At 34.9% G+C, this 20,300-nt stretch overlaps 2 protein-coding genes across 2 annotated transcripts; both read left to right on the forward strand.

Moving 5' to 3' along the window:
* The first annotated feature begins 762 nt into the window (after positions 1-762).
* LOC148588081 (oxoglutarate-dependent flavonoid 7-O-demethylase 1-like) lies at positions 763-3,216 on the forward strand. The gene is made up of 4 exons (XM_088516979.1): positions 763-1,032; positions 1,685-1,932; positions 2,007-2,331; positions 2,854-3,216. The coding sequence occupies exons 1-4, from the start codon at positions 787-789 to the stop codon at positions 3,118-3,120; spliced, it is 1,086 nt and encodes a 361-aa protein (XP_088373105.1). The 5' UTR covers positions 763-786; the 3' UTR covers positions 3,121-3,216.
* A 3,719-nt stretch (positions 3,217-6,935) lies between these two features.
* On the forward strand, positions 6,936-10,123 carry LOC148588082 (oxoglutarate-dependent flavonoid 7-O-demethylase 1-like). Its single transcript, XM_088516720.1, has 4 exons — positions 6,936-7,218; positions 8,227-8,474; positions 9,265-9,589; positions 9,672-10,123. Exons 1-4 carry the CDS (start codon positions 6,985-6,987, stop codon positions 9,927-9,929), a joined length of 1,065 nt encoding a protein of 354 aa, XP_088372846.1. The 5' UTR covers positions 6,936-6,984; the 3' UTR covers positions 9,930-10,123.
* Positions 10,124-20,300: the final 10,177 nt, after the last annotated feature.

Genomic DNA, 20,300 nt, shown 5'->3' on the forward strand with positions numbered 1-20,300 from the left:
TTTTAATGCCTAAAAACCTGTTTTTAATGCCTTAAAACTCGTTTTTAGATTCAAAACTAAAACCTAAAAGTGGAAGGTTAACCCTTTAGGGATTCTATCACTTTAAAAGGATCCACCAGAGAGGGCTTGTTTCAGCAGACTCACGGGTATCTTGTGCAAATCCAGGTAGAGGGCTTGGTTCAACAAAAATCTAGTGTATTTTGTTGTAGGTTATTTTTGTGCATTTTTTGTACTTTAGGTGATGTGTTAGACTTCTATTGGTTGCTGCAAAAGTGGCATTTTGCAGACCGACTTGATAGAAGGTTTTTCCTTTGCAATTACGTCTACTTGGCATTAAAGCGAAACAATTTAGTTTTTATAGTCAAATTTTGTTCACCGACTTAATAAATTCGGATAACGTGAAATATCAGAGTCAATAAAATTATGACATTTGTCCTATTTAAGTCAGTATCACACTAATAGAATCTATTAAATTTGTAAACGGACTTTGACTCTGGTGACTAAATTTTTTTTTTTTTTTGGCATATCTCAAGAACTACAAGTTCAATTTTATACTACATAAATCTAATTATAAATCACTAAAACCATAAGGACTAATTTTTAATTTTTCCTTTTTTTCTTTTTCCCCCTTGTAACTTTCATTAAAAGACAGACAATTAGATTTGTATAAAATTTGTGTCTATCATTGATTAAAAAAAAGAGTCGTGTCAATATTCTTAAAGTTGAGTGTTCTTGATTGGGAGTAGGTAGGATTGAAGCATTTGGGCTCTGGGTTTTCTTGGAGCTATGGAAACAGAGCAATCGCTGGGGAGCTCTCTCCCTGTTCCTTGTGTTCAGGAGTTGGCAAAGGAGACGATGGCGACAGTGCCGCCGCGGTATGTGCGTCCCGATCAGGACCCTCCAAACATATCCGACACCACTTGTTTACCCCAAGTCCCAGTCATCGACATGCAGAAGCTTTTCTCGCCTGAATTTATGGACTCTGAGTTGGAGAAGATGCACTGCGCATGCAAAGAATGGGGTTTCTTCCAGGTCATCCTCTCTTCCCCTCTCCTCTTTCTCAATTTTTTTTTTTTAAATTTTTTTATTTTGATATGTTAATTTTTTCTAAACATAAAATGCTTTTTGTTGGAAAATGTTTTCAGTGAAAAATATTTTATTGATTTCTTGAAAAATATTTTTAGGTGTTTAGCGTGTACGAAAAATCATTCTTTTTTTTATATATATTTTCATTCGATCATATTAAAATTTAAATTTCGAAAGTCTCCCGACTCCAGGCCTAGCGGTGTCATAACTGGTTCTCGACATGTCCTGACCGAGTCCTAATGGTTTCTAATTGGGTCTCGGTTAGGTCTCAGTGGGTTCTATCTAGGTCCAACGGTGTCCCATTTGGGCTCAGAACAAGTTCCGACGGATCTTAGTTGAGTCCTGACAGGTCCCAATCGGGTCATGATAGTGTTCCGATCGGGTATTGGTAGGGTACTAACTTGGTCCTAACTAGATCTTAGCGGTGTCCCAGGGAAGTCCTAGTTGGGTCCCTATGATGTCCCGATCGAGTCCTGGTTGTGTCTTGGCGTTGACTCTCTCTCTCTCTCTCTCTCTCTCTCTCTCTCTATATATATATATATATATATATATATATATATTATCTCTTTTTATGTAAAAATTGGAAATGTTTTTGTAGTTAATAAATCATGGAGTGAAAACTTCATTGTTGGAGAAGGTGAAATTAGAAATTCAAGAATTTTTCAAGCTGCCGATGGAAGAAAAGAAGAAGTACCGGCAAGAACCAGGACATTTGGAGGGGTTTGGACAGGCCTTTGTTGTGTCCGAGGAGCAAAAGCTTGATTGGGGAGACATGTTCTACATGGTCACTCTCCCAACCTCTTTGAGGAAGCCCCATTTGTTCCCAAAGCTCGCCCTGCCATTGAGGTCCTCTATCTCTCTCTCTCTCTCTCTCTCTGAAAAATATGAGAGTACGTAGTTTAATTAATCTTCACATGCAGAGATAACTTAGAAGCTTACTCAGCAGAGCTTAAAAGCCTTGCCATGAAAATCATTGAATTTATGGCGAAAGCTCTTAGAATGGACTATAATGACATGAAGAACCTGTTTGAAGATGGGAAGCAGGCATTTAGGATGAACTACTACCCTCCATGTCCACAACCAGACCTTGTGATTGGCCTCAACCCTCACTCTGATTCTGTCGGCCTAACAATCCTCCTCCAACTCAATGAAATGGAAGGCCTCCAAATAAGAAAAGATGGGATGTGGATTCCTGTTAAACCCCTCCCTAATGCTTTTATTGTCAACATTGGAGACATTTTGGAGGTAATTAAATCTCTTTGGGGTAACTTCATTTTACACTCTTGAATTACCATGCGATTTGACATACCTCCGAACTTTGAAACCTTTCAATTTGGACACCTGAACTTTCAATTACAGTCAATTTATCCCATTCATCAATTTTTGCCGTTAAAACCCCTAAAAAGACAAAATTACCCTTCAATTTTATTTTTATTAAAAAACAATTTTGAAAAGAACCAACCGTGGGTCACCTTGTGATTTTTTTTTTAATAATATATATATTTTTTAATTTTTAATTTGGAATTAAGGATAAATTTAAAATTTTATAAAAGAGTCAAATGTATAAACGTTATTATCTCACTTTTAATGTTTAAAATCTGACGCAGGAGTTCAAATTGAAAGCAATTAAAAGTTCAGGGTATGTCAAATTGCGTTGTAGTTCAGGAGTTTATAGTAAATTTACCCCAATCTCTTTTTTATGTGCTTTGTAGAATCAAACATATACTTGACTTGTTCTTATGTGTTTTCCATGCATGTTTTTTGCAGATTGTGACCAATGGAATATACCGTAGCATTGAGCATCGGGCTACTGTTAACTCAGTAAAGGAAAGGCTCTCCATGGCTACATTTTACAACCCCAGACTGGAAGGAGATATGGGTCCAGCACCAAGCCTTATTACTCCAGAATCACCGGCATTGTTCAAAAGAATAGGAGTTGCAGATTACTTCAAGGGACTTTTCTCTCGTAAACTTGATGGGAAATCATACATTGATGTCATGAGGATCCAACATGAGGAACAGAAAGGTTCTTGAGACTTAAATCTTTAATATTGAAAAACTCATTGACTACAATAAATACCATGAAAGCTTTTGTGTAAATATGCATGAGTGCTAGCTAGTGGCTCCTATCATCCTATGCTCAATCTGGTTTGATTATATGCCAGCCAGATTTAAATAAAAACATATTCATGACAAAATGGTTTGTTTGTTTGTTTTTTCAAATAAAAACATATTCAGCCTATTTTAAGGCTAGAAAACTTGAAGGAATATTTTAAGGCTAGAAAACTTGAAAGAATCTCACGATTTTTACTTGAGCTCATCCAGATACTGAGAGACTCCTTTAAGTGAAAGAGAATACTCATGGAAGGATGTTGTTATTTGTAACAACTCCTTTTATAAGCAATGGCGAAGTTGCCACAGTAAGCTATACATACTTAGATGGCTGATAGGCATCTCAACACTTTTTCTCAAATTTTATTTCTCAAATGATCTGAACCCCACATTCATTTAAGAAATAAAAACAATATAAATCTATTTATTTATTAAATAGACCAGATCATTTGAGAAAAAGTGTTGAAATGTCTAGTATTATCTACATACTTAATAACATCTCGGGATAAACATCTATATTTTCAACTTTTGCATTGTTACAATGCATAACAAAAGAATAGCTATAAAAAAAAATGTTATATCTAACATAATGCCATAGATACATCACAAATGTTGATAAACATAACTAAGATGAGGTACAAAAGGAGATAGACTAATACACACTAGTCTAATACAAAAGTATGTGGCATTCCACGGCAACCGTAGTAGCCCGGGCACGAGGCCACTGTATCTTGGTCAACATTCTCATCACCTGCAACCACAACATTATTTATGCAATTGTGGAGTTACGACGTTTGCCCAGGCGCATTACTGACTTGTCACAATGAGCTGACTTTTTGTTTTCTATCATGAATTTACAATAACAGCTACACTTGGTTTTACGATATTTGTAAAACAGTTTGCATCGTAAAACAGTTTGCAGCTGATGAAGTAAACATTATAGTTATGAAAACCTTCGAAACATATTATTTAGCTATGAATGTATGTGCATGCTTCAAACTCATGCTCAAAAACCTACAAATACAAACTCATCTAAAACATATCACATCTATATATACATCATATAGGTCAGCTACACCCATATACTTTTAACCTGAACCTTAGGCGAAATACAATTACATAAGCACATCTAAGCTAGCGAGAAACTATAAAACATCATATGCAAGAAGTTGTAAAGATACAATTACAGTGGTCTTCTAGAATGACCATGTTTGCTAACAGGTCCGAACACCACAAGAACATATACTCTAATACTCCCTTGAATGTATCACGTTCGGATATCAGTTGTTCAACTCGTCTCCTTTAAGCAAATACTCTTTACCATCTTCAACTGTAATTTAATTTGTTAACCTAAGCACACAACTACCTAATCTCCAAATAAATAAAGTTAAAGTTTTGGACACTCAATTTAATGAGCCAACACAAAACCTAACCCAATGAATATTAGTTAGCATCGACCATGTCTTAGCCTAATAAATGGGAGAGAGAGATACCCAATTTTTTTTTTTTTGAAAAAATTTCAGTCTCATTAAAGAAGGATCATGAGCATAAACCTCTTACATTACAAAGCAAAAAGTTCTGAAAAATTATAGCGGACGCTACGAGGTTACAAATCATAAATGCTTGGATAAAAATCAAACATTCAAAACCTATATATGACATCAATATCCGCTAACTTATGACTACTTTTCAGTTGTAACACTAGATCTGTTCTAAACAGACTCAACTCAATGTATAGGTAGCTCATCTTCCTCGCTCTGAAAACAGATCACATCCACAACCCAAATAGATCACAATCCTTATTCAAACAAAAATACAAACAACAAAAAACAGAGAAAATCCAGCCCCAACAATCATAAAAGCACAGGTCTGCTCTTGAGAAGACTAGATGTACTCCTCATCGACCCAAAACGGTCGTGAAACTACATCATTTTCCTCGTAGATCACTCACGAGAGCAAATCTAAAGAGAAAAATATTATTCAAAACAAACAAAACAAGCAACACAGCCAGCAAATCAGCAGCGACCGAAGTGGAGGAGATGATGGGTACTGGCCAGCGTTGGCACGTGGTGGAGCTGATGGAGGAGAAAGGAGGTGCAACACCTTGGAGGGCGGGTGGTAGCAGCTGGAGTTGCAAATTTCTGACTAAAAAACACCTACAAAAAGAAAGAAAACCAAAAAAAAAAAACGAGTAGAAGGGGAGGGAGATTAGGAGGGGGGAGAGGGGGAAGGGGCCCTCCTCCTCTCCTGGACAGCTAGGCTCTCTTTATCTCTCTGTGTTTATTTTTTAGATACCCAAATTTGATATTGCTCAAAATCCAAATATTCCTCGTACATGCCAAGGACACATAAATATTTTCAAAACCCACCAATGCACGGGTTAGACTTACACGTGTATATATATATATAAGTTATTCTCTATATTTTGTAGCACACGACACAGATAACGACAAGCCAGCTACCAAATTTCATTCTCCTTCTCATTTTTTCATCCATTTTCGTATAATGGACGGGTAAATTTATTATTGAATTTGTTGTGACAAATGCAAATTCCAAGATTAATCACCAAAGAAGTAGAAAAGTACAAAATAAAAAAATAACACAACCACACAAGACACCAAATCTAAGTGGTTTAACTTAACAAGCATACATTCACTGGCGGAGACGATCCAGGAGAAATTTACTAACAAAAGAGTAGAGTACAAAGAGTAGTATGAATAAAACCACTCAAACTCAAAAGCCACAATACACCCCGATCTCACTCAAAAGAGAATTAAATACAAAAGAAAAAATATTCTCTAAAATTCTCTTGCTGTTGACACAACCGAATGGAACTCGCCGCCTTCAGATCCAAATCCTCCCAATCTACGTCGCTAGTACCAGATTTTTCGTCATCATCACTGGGACTAGAGGCGGGTGTACCTCTCAACGTTTTGTGTAGCCTAGATTGGATTAAAATATCTTTGACTTGTATTTGCCACAAGCCAAAGTTCATTCTCTCGTTGAACCTTTCAATCCCAAACTTCAAGGACTGCATTTCTTCTTAATGAGTAGAAATCCGCAACCTCGCTCTGATACCAATTGTTAGGAAATAGATAATAATTAGCAACCAATTTCCCACCAGCCCTTTATGCGAAAGACAAGTTTTGAAAGAAAACACACGAGAACACACACCAATCACACATGTACACAAAGAGTTTACGTGGTTCAGCCCAAAACTGGCCTACGTCCACCAACAAGAGAGTTCCACTATGAACAAATATTACAACTCACAGTACATGTCCATACCACCCAAATACACTTTACCCCAAAGAAAAGCCTCACACACTCCTCTCAATACAATAAGTGATAATTAAGTTAAAGGATAAAAACACTAACTCTCTTGCACATCCCTAGCTCTCTTCTTCTTTGTTACTCACTAAAAGAAAAAGCTCTCTTCTTGGGATTACTTCTGTGGAGCTACTGCCCTTTCTCACTACAATAGCCGAATGGCTATATATAAGCAAAGCTCACAATTCTCTTCTAGACATAGCCTACAATTGTTGACAATATGGCTCGCATTTATTGCTCATTTTATCAAGGCTTCTAGAGGGATGAAGACTAATGGAAGCAATTAGCCTCAATTGTCACAATCTTCTAGAGAATAGTATAGCATGCCAATTTTTCTTCTTCAAGGATTTATGGCAGCCACCTTTGACCTATGAAAAGCAAGTCATAACCAACACATACCTTTTTATCAATTGATTGAATTTCAGCATTTCTCTTGGAGGTATAGAACCAGAACAAATGTCGACAGGGGGCTCTCTCCCTGTTCCTTGTGTTCAGGAGATGGCGAAGGAGATGAAGGCGACAGTGCCGCCGCGGTATCTTCGTCCCGATCAGGACCATCCCAACATATCTGACACCACTTGTTTACCCCAAGTCCCTATCATCGACATGCAGAAGCTATTCTCCCCTGAATTTATGGACTCTGAGTTGGAGAAGTTGCATCATGCAAGCAAAGAATGGGGTTTCTTCCAGGTCATCTCTCTCTCTCTGTCGACATGAATTTCTCTAGTTAATTTGTAGATGACTTTAATTGTACTAAAAATTATGGTATACCCAATTAAGCACTCTTTTTCTAAACTATCTCATGGGTTCAAAACAAGAATATTGCCATTTTTTAAATAAATTATTTCATGTTAAAATCATTAAAAGAATTGTTTTTTTTTTTTAATTTTTAATTAATTAATTTATTTATTTTTTATGAATATGAAAAAATTATTAAATAACAAAATACCACAGGGGAGATTAGAACATATGAAAACATAAGTATGGGATTTTTTGTTTTTGTAGTGTTTTACGATGGGTTGAGTCGTGGGAAGTTGAAGACAGGCGTGCAATTGAAGTGTGGGCTAGGTGGCTTGAGAAGAAGGGGATAAGGTTCACGTGGCATATGGATATTGGCTGCATAGATTGCTGGTGATGCAGTGATGACACCTGGACGGGTTGTCATAAATCCATTGGAGGGATGCTTCAATGCATTCTGTGGACCACAGAATGCATTGAAGCATCTCACAATCCATTGGGCTTGCTCTTAGTTACAAGTTGGTTAATTGTTTGGGTTGGACAGCTGTGAGATACTTTATAATCAGGAACACCGAACACCATAGAAGTTGAGAATCAAAAATTGTTGTAATCCTGTTAGAAGTTTATATAAAATATATGATATAAATGTTAAAAAAAAAATTATACATATGCGGTTAGCGTTAGCCATTTTTTTAAACCCTAAAACCACTAATCTAGTCTAATTATAATCTCCACCTTTAAAAGTGATTAACGGTTAGTGCGGTTACCTGTTAGAACCCTACCCGCACTTTGGAATATATCAAATCAGCAGCAGATAACCGCCTTCTTCGTTGGCTGCAATAGGGTCAAATCCCATTAATGAATGGATAAGTTTTGTTTAAATTATAAGAGATGGCCTCATATGAATCTATTAATTGTTGTATTCCTTTCAAGTAAAAGTTGGAAATTAATGTTTTACAGTTAATAAATCATGGGGTGAGCACTTCATTGTTGGAGAAGGTGAAATTAGACATTTCAGAATTTTTCAAGCTGTCGATGGAAGAGAAGAAAAAGTATTGGCAACAACCAGGAGACATTGAGGGGTTTGGGCAGGTCTTTGTTGTGTCCGATGAGCAAAAGCTTGACTGGGGAGACATGTTTACCCTGGCCACACTTCCAACCAATTTGAGGAAGCCCCACTTGTTCCCCAAGCTCCCTCTCCCATTCAGGTCCTATCTCTCGCTCTATTTGGTTATAGTGTTGGTTAAATAATTAAGTTTAGGAGAAACTTTACAAAAGACCCTCCTACTATAATTTGTTTTTGAGAAAACTCTCATAAATTTTAAAAATTCACAATTTCACCGCTCAGACATTCATTTTGATGTAATTTACCCAACCCGCCAATTTTTTCCATTGAACCCTAACTGAAATTTTTAAAAAGACCAAATTACCTTTCGATTTTCCTTTTTTCTTAAAAAAAAAAAAAAAGAAAAAGAAAAAAAATGAAAGAAAAAAAAGGGGGGTCACCTTGTGATTACTTTTTTATAATAACTTTAATTTTTTTTAAAAAAATAATGTGCAAATAAAGGTAAATTTGGAATTTTATAAAAAAGGTCAGGGGTATAATGGTCATTTTATCAGTTTTAACGTTTAAAAATTGAAGAAGTAGGTACATTACATCAAATTGAAAGTTCATGTGATGAAATTGAGAGTTCTTTAAATTTGGGGGGTTTTTCTCAAAACGCGCGGTATTTTCAAGTGTCTAAAGTAAAGTTTCTCATTAAATTTATTTCTTCCTATTCGTTTAAGCTTTTGGGATAACTGGTAATATAATATGGTATCAGAGCCTAAGTTTTGGGATGGAACTTAAGTGATTAAATTTATCCTTTTTTTATTATCATAAACTTTTTGGATAACTAGTTAATTGTTTACTATTGCCGTGATCAAACACTAGTGGCACATCTGTAGTGATGGAGACCAGGTTTTAATGATTGAACCATCTCAAATGATCTCATGCAGAGATAACTTAGAAGCCTACTCAGCAGAGCTTCAACAACTTGCCATGAAAATCCTTAAACTTATGGCAAAAGCCCTTGGAATGGAATATAATTACATGAAGAACCTGTTTGAAGATGGGCGCCAGGGAATTAGGATGAACTACTACCCTCCATGTCCACAGCCAGAGCTTGTGATTGGCCTCAACCCCCACTCCGACGCTACCGGCCTAACAATTCTCCTCCAACTCAATGAAATTGAAGGCCTCCAGATAAGAAAAGATGGGATGTGGATTCCTGTAAAACCCCTCCCCAATGCTTTTGTTGTCAACATTGGAGACATTTTAGAGGTAAATTAATCAAATCTCTTCGTTATGTGCTTAATTTCTAGAAGCAAACATTTATATGTGTTTTTCGTGCATGTTTTGGTAGATTATGACTAATGGAATATACCGTAGCATCGAGCATCGTGCTACGGTTAACTCGGTAAAGGAGCGACTATCTGTGGCGACATTTTATGGTCCGAGATGGGAAGGTGATATGGGTCCAGCACCGAGCCTTATTACTCCAGAATCACCAGCATTGTTCAAAAGAATAGGAGTTGCAGATTACTACAGGGGATATTTCTCTCGTGAACTCAATGGGAAGGCGTATCTTGATGTCGTGAGGATCCAAAATGAGGGAGAGTAAGGCTCTTAAGACTATCCTTCACTTTGAAAAACTCGATGAATATGGTTATCTATAAGGAAATAAATGTCATGAAAGCTATTGTGTAATATATGAGTGCTAGCTAGTAGCGGATCCTATGCTCATTATTCTGGTTTGATTATATGCAAGCCAGCTGATTTAAATAAACACATATTCATGATAAAATTGTCAATTTTGCCAAAGCTGAAGGCACTTGTGATTCCTTCGACAGCAAAAAATCAACCAACAGAATTTAGACCCTAAACTTTATGTCTGAACATTCGGATTCGAGGTTGAACGTTTGGTTAGAGTGTGGCAAACATTCGGTCAGAATGCCGGGATGCATGCAAGGTTCCTATTTCTAAACCCAACATATATATAGCGAATTTCATACTAGGCATCTAACGGGTTAATAAAAATATAATAAACCACAACAAACATAATAATCCCATAAAATAGGAGTTGGTTTAGGACATTTGAATTTTTTTTTTTTACTTTTTAAGGAAAATAATTGTACAAACACATCATGGTCATGAGACCAAAATTCAGCCCTCCTAAAGCTACAGGCTTGCTACAAATAAACACATATATTCATGAGGATTCAAAATGAGGAAGAGAAAGGCTCTTGAGACTCTTATCCTTCACTTTGAAAAACTTGATGAAATAAATGCCATGAAAGCTTTTGTGTAATATTCTGGTTTGATTATATGCAAGTCAGCTTATTTAAATAAACACATATATTCATGCTAAAATTGTTCATTTTGCCAAAGCCAAAGCAACTATTTACGATTCCTTCCATAGTAAAAAAATCGACCAATAGACTTTAGACTCTGAACTTGATGGAGATGCAATAAATAAATTCATGGGACACTAGTAGTGTAACACTCTGGTTTCATAATGTAAAGATTATGTACATGAGTAGCATATATAGAGTGTGTGGTTTATAAACACACTCATAGATGCCAAGTCTTACATTGCTTACTTACTAGATAAAACTGAGTTTTATAAGTTGTTATGAGGAAACTTCAAATTAACCAAACCTTTTGAGGTGATAGGGCAATTGCGGTTATCTCTTTTTTGGGCTATCTAATAACACTATATGGTACTATAGCACTGTATGACATGACACTGATGATGATGTTAGGGGTTTAAAGGGGGCAGATTGTAACACCGACCACATCCCATATTGAAAAGGTGAGCATCTGATGTAGGAGAAATTTTAGAAAATTATTATTTTAATTATGCATGTGTGTTTTAGTTTTTCTTTTTCAATAAGGATTGGGTTTTTCCCTTCCTATTAGGATTTGTTTTTCTTTTCTTATTATAATTTGTTTTCCTTTTCCAATTAGGTTTGCTTTTCATTTTCCTTGTTAATTTAGGAGGTGCTTTTCAATTCAGTTTATACTATCAGTTAAATTTAAGGCTTTCAGAGTTATTTCTCAGTTTGCTTATTTGGGGCACTTAGGGACTTTCTCTTCCCTATTTGTTATTTTCTCTCTTCCTGAGTTCCCTTTTCTATCTTCAATTCTTAATTTCTGCTGCTATTATACGCTGTCAGGACAATCCTAGTTCTGTTCGGCATCAGTTGGAATCAAAGCTTAGTGTCTTCTTGAGATGAAGTTTTTCATTAGTTTTTCATGAATAGTGGTCATGGTTAACGTGGACAGGTTCCGAATGAGGAAGTCCCTTACCATGAGCGCAGTATACAAGACATGATGATTGAAGATTTGAAGAGGCAGGTTGCGGAGTTAACCTAGCGTCTAGCGGAGCAAACTTGGAGATGTATTGCGATATTGACGGTCGCAATTCAAAATCCAATTTTGAGAACCCGTATCACAAGCTTGTTCTGTTTCGAAAACAGCGTGCTCGGGATGAACGACATGGAGACTTAGACTTCGGAGTTAAGTTTGTTGCTGAAGAGTTTCAATAGGAAGAAGACGTTGAAGATCATTCTCAATGTTTTGTGGATTGGAATTCTCCACCAACTTATGATACATATGTCGACGATGAAGATCTTATAGAGGTGGAGGAAAATTTTATTTTCAATGAGGAAGAAATAGTTGATCATTTTTGGGAGATTTATATGCCGCACGAATGTAAGAAGATAAATGAATACCGTGTGAAGATTAAAGTATCTCAATATGATTTGAAGAGTTTTCAAACTACTATTCGCAGTCATGTTGTGATGGGTTGTAAATTGTTTTTCTTCCGGTATCAAGTTGTATTGATGTTGAGAAGTAGAGGATGGAAGGGATTAATTGGACATCCAAAAGATCGAGCAAAATATGATTTGAACTCGAGGGCGAGTTCTTTCCAACCTGGAGTGACTGATGCAGGGGGAATTTTAGAAAATTATTATTTTAATTATGCATGTGTGTTTTAGTTTTCCTTTTTTCAATAAGGATTGGGTTTTTCCCTTCCTATTAGGATTTGTTTTTCTTTTCCTATTAGGATTGGTTTTCCTTTTCCAATTAGGTTTGATTTTCCTTTTCCTTGTTAATTTAGGAGGTGCCTACCCTATATAAAGGCATCTCGTTTTTGTTGTTTTTCAATTTATTTTATACTATCAGTTAAATTTAAGTCTTTCAGAATTATTTCTCTGTATACTTATTTTGGGGCACTTAGGGACTTTCTCTTCCCTATTTGTTATTTTCTCTCTTCCTAAGTTCTCTTTTCTATCTTCAATTCTTAGTTTTTGTTGCTATTATACACTGTCAGGACAATCCTATTTCTGTCCGGCGTTAGCATCCCACACAGAGTAAGTGATTTATAAGGATATTTATGGGTGTTAAATTAAACATTGCTTACTTAATTACTAGCTAAAACTAGGCTTTTATAAGTGAATCTAGAAAAATTCCAAATTGACTAATCGTTTTGGAAGTGATAGCGCATACGTGAATATCGCTTTTGCGTCTACTTATTTTGGGGGAAAAAGTGTGTGTGTGAGAGAGACAGAGAAATTAGAAGAAATATCATAGCTCTAAAGATTTAATGATACACCTCAAAAAGTAGAAAGTTAATCCCAGGGTGAGATTTAGCTAGTTTAAAGAACTAATTTCTTATTTGTCAATGCATGTTGAGGTCTCTCTTTTACACTTTATATATTTCTTAAAAAATAACTTTCATTGTAAACATTTAGGCTAAGTCTTTTTTGTTTTTTTATTTTTTTTAAATTTAATTTAATTTATTATTATCACAACATTTATAATACTCTTGAACGGTTCACGCACACTGCCCAATATTTAAAATTTTACAGAACTATTACCTAATAAATTCGTATCTTGGTGGTGGTATTTATTTATTTGGGTTAAATACTCCATACTCCCTTAGGGTTTTTCAACTTTATTTTTTCCCTCCTGTGGTTTCATTTTTATCACAGGAGGTCCCTGTGGTTTTGATAAGTGACCAAGTTAGTCCATCCCTTAGTTGACCGTTAGGACTGACACGTGGACCAATCAGACGTCGACACATGGCACATATTTATTATTATTTTTTAAAAAATTAAAAAAAATGTATATTTTTTTTAAAAAAACGAAACGGGGGTGGGTACTGGGGGTGCTTTCGGCCACCCCCTTGGGCTCCAAGGGGGTGGCCGAGCCACCCCCTGGTGCCTAGGGGGTGGCCGAGCCACCCCCCAATGGGAGCCACCCCCAATTTTTTTCCTTTTTTTTTTTTTTTTTTTTTTTTTAAACACATTTTTTTTTTAATTTAAAAAAAAAAATACATTTTTTTTTAAATTTTTTTTTTAAAAAAATTAAATATGTGCCACGTGTCGACATCTGATTGGTTCACATGTCAGTCCAAACGGTCAACTAACGGGTAAACTAACTTGGTCACTTATCAAAACCATAGGGATCTCCTGTGATAAAAATAAAACCACAGGGAAAAAAAATAAAGTTGAGAAACCTTAGGGGGGTGTGGAGCATTTAACCCTATTTATTTACTTATTTATTTTTAGGGTAAAGTTCACATACCTCCCTCAAACTACCACCCAATTGACAATGTCCTCAATAAACTTTCAATTGTGACAATGTCACCTCCAAACTATCAAAATATTGTTCATATCCCCCCCCCCCCCCCAAAGACTAGCAATAAGACAAAAATACCCTTATAGATTTCTCAAAAAGACAAAAATATCCTTATAAATTCAAAAAAAAAAAATTTGATTTTTTTAAAAAAACGAAAATTTTAATTTAAAAATAATATTTTAAAAAAATTTTGAAAGAAAATTTTTATTTTTTATTTTTGTTTTAAATGGAGATTTTTATTTTTTATTTTTTTTTTAAAAAAAAAAAAATTAAATATTAAACGAATTTTTTTTTTTTTTAAAGTAAATTTTTATTTTAAAAAAAATTATAAAACAAAAATAAAAATAAAAATAAACGAAAATTTTCAATTTTTATTAAAAAAAATCGATTTTTTTTTTTTAAATTTTTTTTTCTTATAAAATGGTTTTTTCTTTAAAAAAAAAAAAAGTGGCTTTTTTTTTTTTAGTTTTAGGTTTTTTTTTTTTTTCTAGAAGTTCTAGTACTTTTGTTTTTATTTTTTTAAGGGTAATTTCGTCATTGGAGAAACATTGATAATTTTTATTAGTTTGGGAGAACATTGTCAATTGAGTGGTAGTTTGAGGGGTATGTGAACTTTCCTCTTATTTTTATGTGAGTCTCTCTCCTTTGTGTTTGTGTATCATTTGACCAAAAATGAAACACTTCAATTCAACATGTAAATACTGTCCAAATTCTAATCACCTGCATGTAAACTGGATTCCATAAATTTTGTTTCAATTCGATCTATTAAAGTGATATCTGTTTTAGAACATGTGACTCTCACATGTATAGTAGGTGAGAAGTATGTGTTCTAAAGACAAATGTCATTTTAATAAATTAATTTGAGAAAAAACTCTCATTTTTATATTATTTGGTAGACTTGTGAGATCAATAAGAATCCTAAATAAAATATTTTGTTTTGTGTACTATGATGTTTAAGAACTAAGAGCTGGAGGGAGAACATTCCCTGATCCATTTTCACAATTTATTCTCTCTTCTTTTACCATAACCATTTTCATTTCATCCAATTGGAATATCAAATTCTCATTGGATAAAATGCTTGAAAAAGTTATGAAAAAAACATGATCAATTTGGAACAACAAAATTTTAAGGGGAAATTTCATAAAGCCCCCCTGAACTTCCAGCCAATTTGAAAAACCCCCCCTGAATTTCCAAAATTCTCATTTAGGCCCCCTGAAATTTGGTTTTCTCTCACTTTGGACCCTTTTAACATTAAACTACGTCGTTTTGTGTCCTAAAATTACAATACCTACCCAGCCCAAAACGACGTAGTTTAATGTTAAAAGGGTCCAAAGTGAGAGAAAATGAAAGTTCAGGAGGCCTAAATGAGAGTTTTGGAAATTCAGGGGGGTTTTTCAAATTGGCTGGAAGTTCAAGGGGGCTTTCTGAAGTTTCCCCAAATTTTAAAGAGCATGGTAACATTTACTTGCAAAGAGAATCGGTTTTTGAAACTTAATTGGATGAGAACTTAGATTTCCTTCATTCCTCTCTCACGTGTGCCTTGGTGTTTTGGTGAAAGGAATTCTGAGAGAAAGCAAGGGATTGCTGAATGGATTGAAGGTTCTAGACTTCTAGGAAAATTAGGGTTTATGGGTGAACTCCCCAAGTTATGCAATTTTTGGAGTAGTTTTAAGAAATTTGAAACTCAAATCTTGTTAACCATTGTGGCATGTGAGTACGAAGGATTTTAAGTTATTTTTAAAACTCAATTTGTGATAATCAATGTGGTACATGGTTTCGAAGAGATTTTAGGTAAGTTTTTAGAATCAAAACTTTGATGAATGTTCCATGGTAGAATATCACTAGGGAAGATTTTTTGTTTTCGTTTTTGTTTCTTTTTAAAAAAATAAAAATAAAAATAAAAATAAAGAAAGGTTTGCCTGTTAGGGAGTTTGGAGATGTCAGCACGGGAGTTCATAAAAAGGGTTATCTTTTCTGTTTAACAAACTGCCCCTAAAAACAACTCAGCCGGAGGTAGGATCCAATGGCTAGAAGAGCACCGCATTTCGCATGATGTCCAGTACGCCCCTGACAACCCTTGAAAATCCGGAGGACTAAGTGTCTTCCACTCCCGGTTGTACTCATAACCGCATAGGGTCTCTAAGGTGAACAACATCTAACCAATGGAACAATGTAGGCAAGGGAAGTCAGTAAAATGGATCAATAACCTTGGGAAAAAGATTGGCTCTCAGATCTGGTCAAGGGATTCCCAATCCCAAACCCATTGGCTGTTCGTGGACTACTTGAGTTGCTTTCGCAGCAAGAGAAGAACATGCTATTAAAAAAGCACATATTTCTCACAGGCGCTAAAATGACACTTACAACCTTTTTAGAGGCTAGCTAACTGGGCTATAGAAATTCCTACAACCCAGTTTTTAGAGGCTGGGTTTTAGGTTGGTTGGCTAACCATGTGGATTTGCTAGGGTGGTTGGATTACTTTTTGGAAAATCAAACTTTTGACAAATCTCTCTAGGTAGCATGCACATATGTGGAGTTAAACTTTTGGCTAATAAATTTGATACGGAAAGTTTGAGAGGTTTGAATGCTTGAGTAGTGCTAAGTCCTTAAATAACTCTTTCCCATCTTTGATATTTGTTTTGAATTTGAAATCTAAGAGAGAGCAAGATGGAGAGTTCAATAGGACTTAGCACCAATCAATAGGACTTCCTTTCTAATATGGAGAGTTCATTTATTAAAAAACAAAAATGAAATGCTTCCTCGAAAAGAAGAAAAGTTTGGACAAATATGAGATTAATTAATTAACAAGTTAATTTCCTAGGAAGGTAATTAATGTAACAAAACATGAAGACAAGCACGCATGGAGTTTTTGTTCCTGTGCTGAAACTTTTAACCTTAACAATGGTTTTTCAAAATGTACAGTTTCTTAAGAATGGAGTTTTTCAAAATGGAGTTTTTGTTCCTGTGCTCAAAGTTGTCGGCCGGTGGGTCAGTCATCAGAGTCGTTGGCATGCATACAATGGAGATTAATTTGTCGGCAACCTCAATATTCCACTCGGTGGAAATATTCAATTTGAAATTCTCTACTAAAAATAAGGTAAAAAGTAGCGAAAAGTAAGAAGACATAAACACTCTAAATTAACTACCACAGTCAATTAAAAAAAAATAAAATACCACAGTTAATTAAGTTTAAAGCGTAATAAAAACTCTGATATAACGAGACAAATCATCAACAAAAATTGCAAAATAACACGAACCACTCGTAGTACTAAAAATAAGGGAAGAGGTTCTAAGCATCAGAATGAATTACCGATGCGTTTGGGATTGCGATTTCGCCAGTATAATCTGAGTTTTTAAAAAATATCTCAAAACGTAAGACGTTCGATATTGTGATTTAAAAAACACTTAATTTAAAATAGGAAAAAAATATGTGATTTCTATAACCAGGTTAATTAGGGGGTACTTATTTGAAAATGCACAAATTACACAACAAATATATGATAATAAAAATAAAAAATAAAAATAAACTTTTTAACATGTTTTACCAAACCCCTTTGAGATTTTAAAAAATAAATATTTTAAAAACATAATTTTTAAAATCGCATTTATTGAAACCGCAATTCTAAACGGACCCTAAATCAAAAGGAGCAGATATAATCAACTTGCTATTATTAAAAGGCAATGCCAATTGTTTCACAAATTGACAAAAAACACAATAAAAGAAAAATTGGTGGGCACTCAAATACTTAATTGACAAACTCTTATATATATATATAAGCTAATAATTGTACATGTCCCAAACTTTAGTGATTAATATAATGGATGGTGATATGGTAAAGTATTGATAGGCCCCCCTCCTACCACCTCTCTCCCTTATCAGCACAGGATGATACATTTTGAGTGTATAGTGAACAATTCCATTGCTGATACCCCACAAAACTCCATCAGTGTTTACCGAGAAAATATTTTCTTGGTGTCAAGATAGAGCAAGCTAGCCCCCCCCTTCACGGCTCCACTAGGATTTGGTAATTTAGTCAAAGAGCCAGAATTTAATAAGTTGAAAAGGACGAACCGCTTGTGAGCGAGAGAAAATGGAAAAGTAAAGTAGGTTGTACAGAAAAATAGTGACCTCAATGTTACCTAATAGCTTTTGTTTGTTGTTTTTTTATTTTTTTATTTTTATATTTTTTATGGAAAAATGTAAAATACTTTCATGATTTTCTCAATTAGGTTGTACAGAAAAATAGTGACCTCAATGTTACCTAATAGCTTTTGTTTTGTTTTTTTTTTTTTTTTTGTTTGTTATTGAAAAATGTAAAATCACTTTCATGATTTACTTCATTTGCAATTGAAAGTTCTTACTATGCGATAGGTGCATAAAAAACCACTTTTACAGCACCCAATATATATTTGACATGTAAGGGAAGCACAACATATGGAATATGATGAAAACACGGGATTTCTTCTTCATCCCACGCAAGTCTCTGCCTTTCTTCTTCATCTTCCATCACTGCCAACGGGATTTCTTCTTCAGACCCATTGTTTCCTCTTCCACTTTTCTCTTTTTCTCTCTTTCCTCTTCCCTCTCCCCCTCACCGATGGGCAGCCACCAGTGTTTGTGGCCTGTTCAGTTTTTTTTTTTTTTTTTTTTTTCGGTTTTTTCTGATGGGTCTTCTCTCCACGGCTGGGTCTAGCCGTGACCCAACCATGAGTCACCTTATCCGGCCTCTTTTTAGCCAAATTCAGCCTCAAAACTCGTTTTTAATGCCTCAAAACCCATTTCTAATGTCTCAAAGCTCGTTTCTGGATTCAAAACTAAAACCTAAAAATTGAAGGTTAATCCTTTAGGGATTCTATCACTCTAAAATGATCCACCGGAGAGGGCTTGTTTAGCAGATCCACGGGTCTCTTGTGTAGATCCATGTAGAGGGCTTGGTTCAACAAAAATCCAATGTATTTTGTTGTAGGTTATTTTTGTGCATTTTTTGTACTTTAGGTGATGTGTCAAGCTTCTATTGGTTGCTGCAAAAGTGGCCTTTTGCAGATCAACCTGATAGAAGGTTTTTCCTTTGCAATTACGTCTACTTAATTGGCATTAAAACGAAACAATTTAGTTTTTATAGTCAAATTTTGTTCACCAACTTAATAAATTTGGATAACGTGAAACATTATAATCAATAAAATTATGACATTTGTCCTATTTAAGACAATGTCACACTAACAGAATCTATTAAATTTGTGGACGGACTTTGACTCTGGTGACTAATTTTTTTTTTTTTTTTGGCATATCTCAAGAACTACAAGTTCAATTTTATACTAGATTAAGCTAATTATAAATCACTAAAACCATAAGGACTAATTTTTAATTTTTCCTTTTTTTCTTTTCCCCCCTTGTAACTTTCATTAAAAGACAGACAACTAGATTTGTGTAGAATATGTGTCTGTCATTCATCTAAAAAAAAAGAGTCCTGTCAGTATTCTTAAAGTTGAGTGTTCTTGATTGGGAGTAGGTAGGATTGAAGCATTTGGGCTCTGGGTTTTCTTGGAGCTATGGAAACAGAGCAATCGCTGGGGAGCTCTCTCCCTGTTCCATGTGTTCAGGAGTTGGCAAAGGAGACGATGGCGACAGTGCCGCCGCGGTATGTGCGTCCCGATTAAGACCCTCCAAACATATCCGACACCACTTGTTTACCCCAAGTCCCAGTCATCTACATGCAGAAGCTTTTCTCCCCTGAATTTATGGACTCTGAGTTGGAGAAGATGCACTGTGCATGCAAAGAATGGGGTTTCTTCTAGGTCATCCTCTCTTCCCCTCTCTTTCTCTCTCTCCTTGATTTTTTTATTTTTTTTAAATTGTTTTATTTTGATATGTTAATTTTTCCAAAACATAAAATACTTTTTGACGGAAAATGTTTTCGGTGAAAAATATTTTCTTGATTTCTCGAAAAATATTTTTAGGTGTTTTGTGCTTATGAAAAATCATTATTTTTTATGTATATTTTCATTCGATCATATTAAAATTTAAATTACGAAAATCTCCTAACTCCAGGCCCAGTGGTGTCATAACTAGGATGTCAAAAATTACAGAGAAACCGGAACCGGAATCGAAAAATCGGGAAACTGAGGACCGAGTTCCGGTTTGGAGAAACCAAAAATCGGGTACCCCAGTTCCGATACCCGGTTGTTACCAGGTTACCGGGAATTGGGGTAACTCTTTTATATATATATATTAAAAAATTTTAGGAACTATTTATATATTTATATTTATGAACTATTTTTATTGTAAGGAATAATTCTTTTGGTTGGTAGATTATTTAAATACTTGTTTTATTTTTTCTTTTTGGGTTTT

This window comes from Corylus avellana, chromosome 1 (genome assembly GCF_965113065.1).
Source record: "Corylus avellana chromosome 1, dhCorAvel1.hap1.2, whole genome shotgun sequence".
Classification (NCBI taxonomy): Eukaryota; Viridiplantae; Streptophyta; class Magnoliopsida; order Fagales; family Betulaceae; genus Corylus; species Corylus avellana.

Excerpts from the sequence above, each read along its gene's own strand:
- LOC148588081 (XM_088516979.1), top strand. The coding sequence starts at position 787 with ATGGAAACAGAGCAATCGCTGGGGAGCTCTCTCCCTGTTCCTTGTGTT. Across the intron at positions 1,933-2,006 it reads AAGCTCGCCCTGCCATTGAG|AGATAACTTAGAAGCTTACT; the intron begins GTCCTCTATCTC and ends CTTCACATGCAG. Across the intron at positions 2,332-2,853 it reads ACATTGGAGACATTTTGGAG|ATTGTGACCAATGGAATATA; the intron begins GTAATTAAATCT and ends TGTTTTTTGCAG.
- LOC148588082 (XM_088516720.1), top strand. The coding sequence starts at position 6,985 with ATGTCGACAGGGGGCTCTCTCCCTGTTCCTTGTGTTCAGGAGATGGCG. Across the intron at positions 7,219-8,226 it reads AAGAATGGGGTTTCTTCCAG|TTAATAAATCATGGGGTGAG; the intron begins GTCATCTCTCTC and ends AATGTTTTACAG. Across the intron at positions 8,475-9,264 it reads AAGCTCCCTCTCCCATTCAG|AGATAACTTAGAAGCCTACT; the intron begins GTCCTATCTCTC and ends GATCTCATGCAG.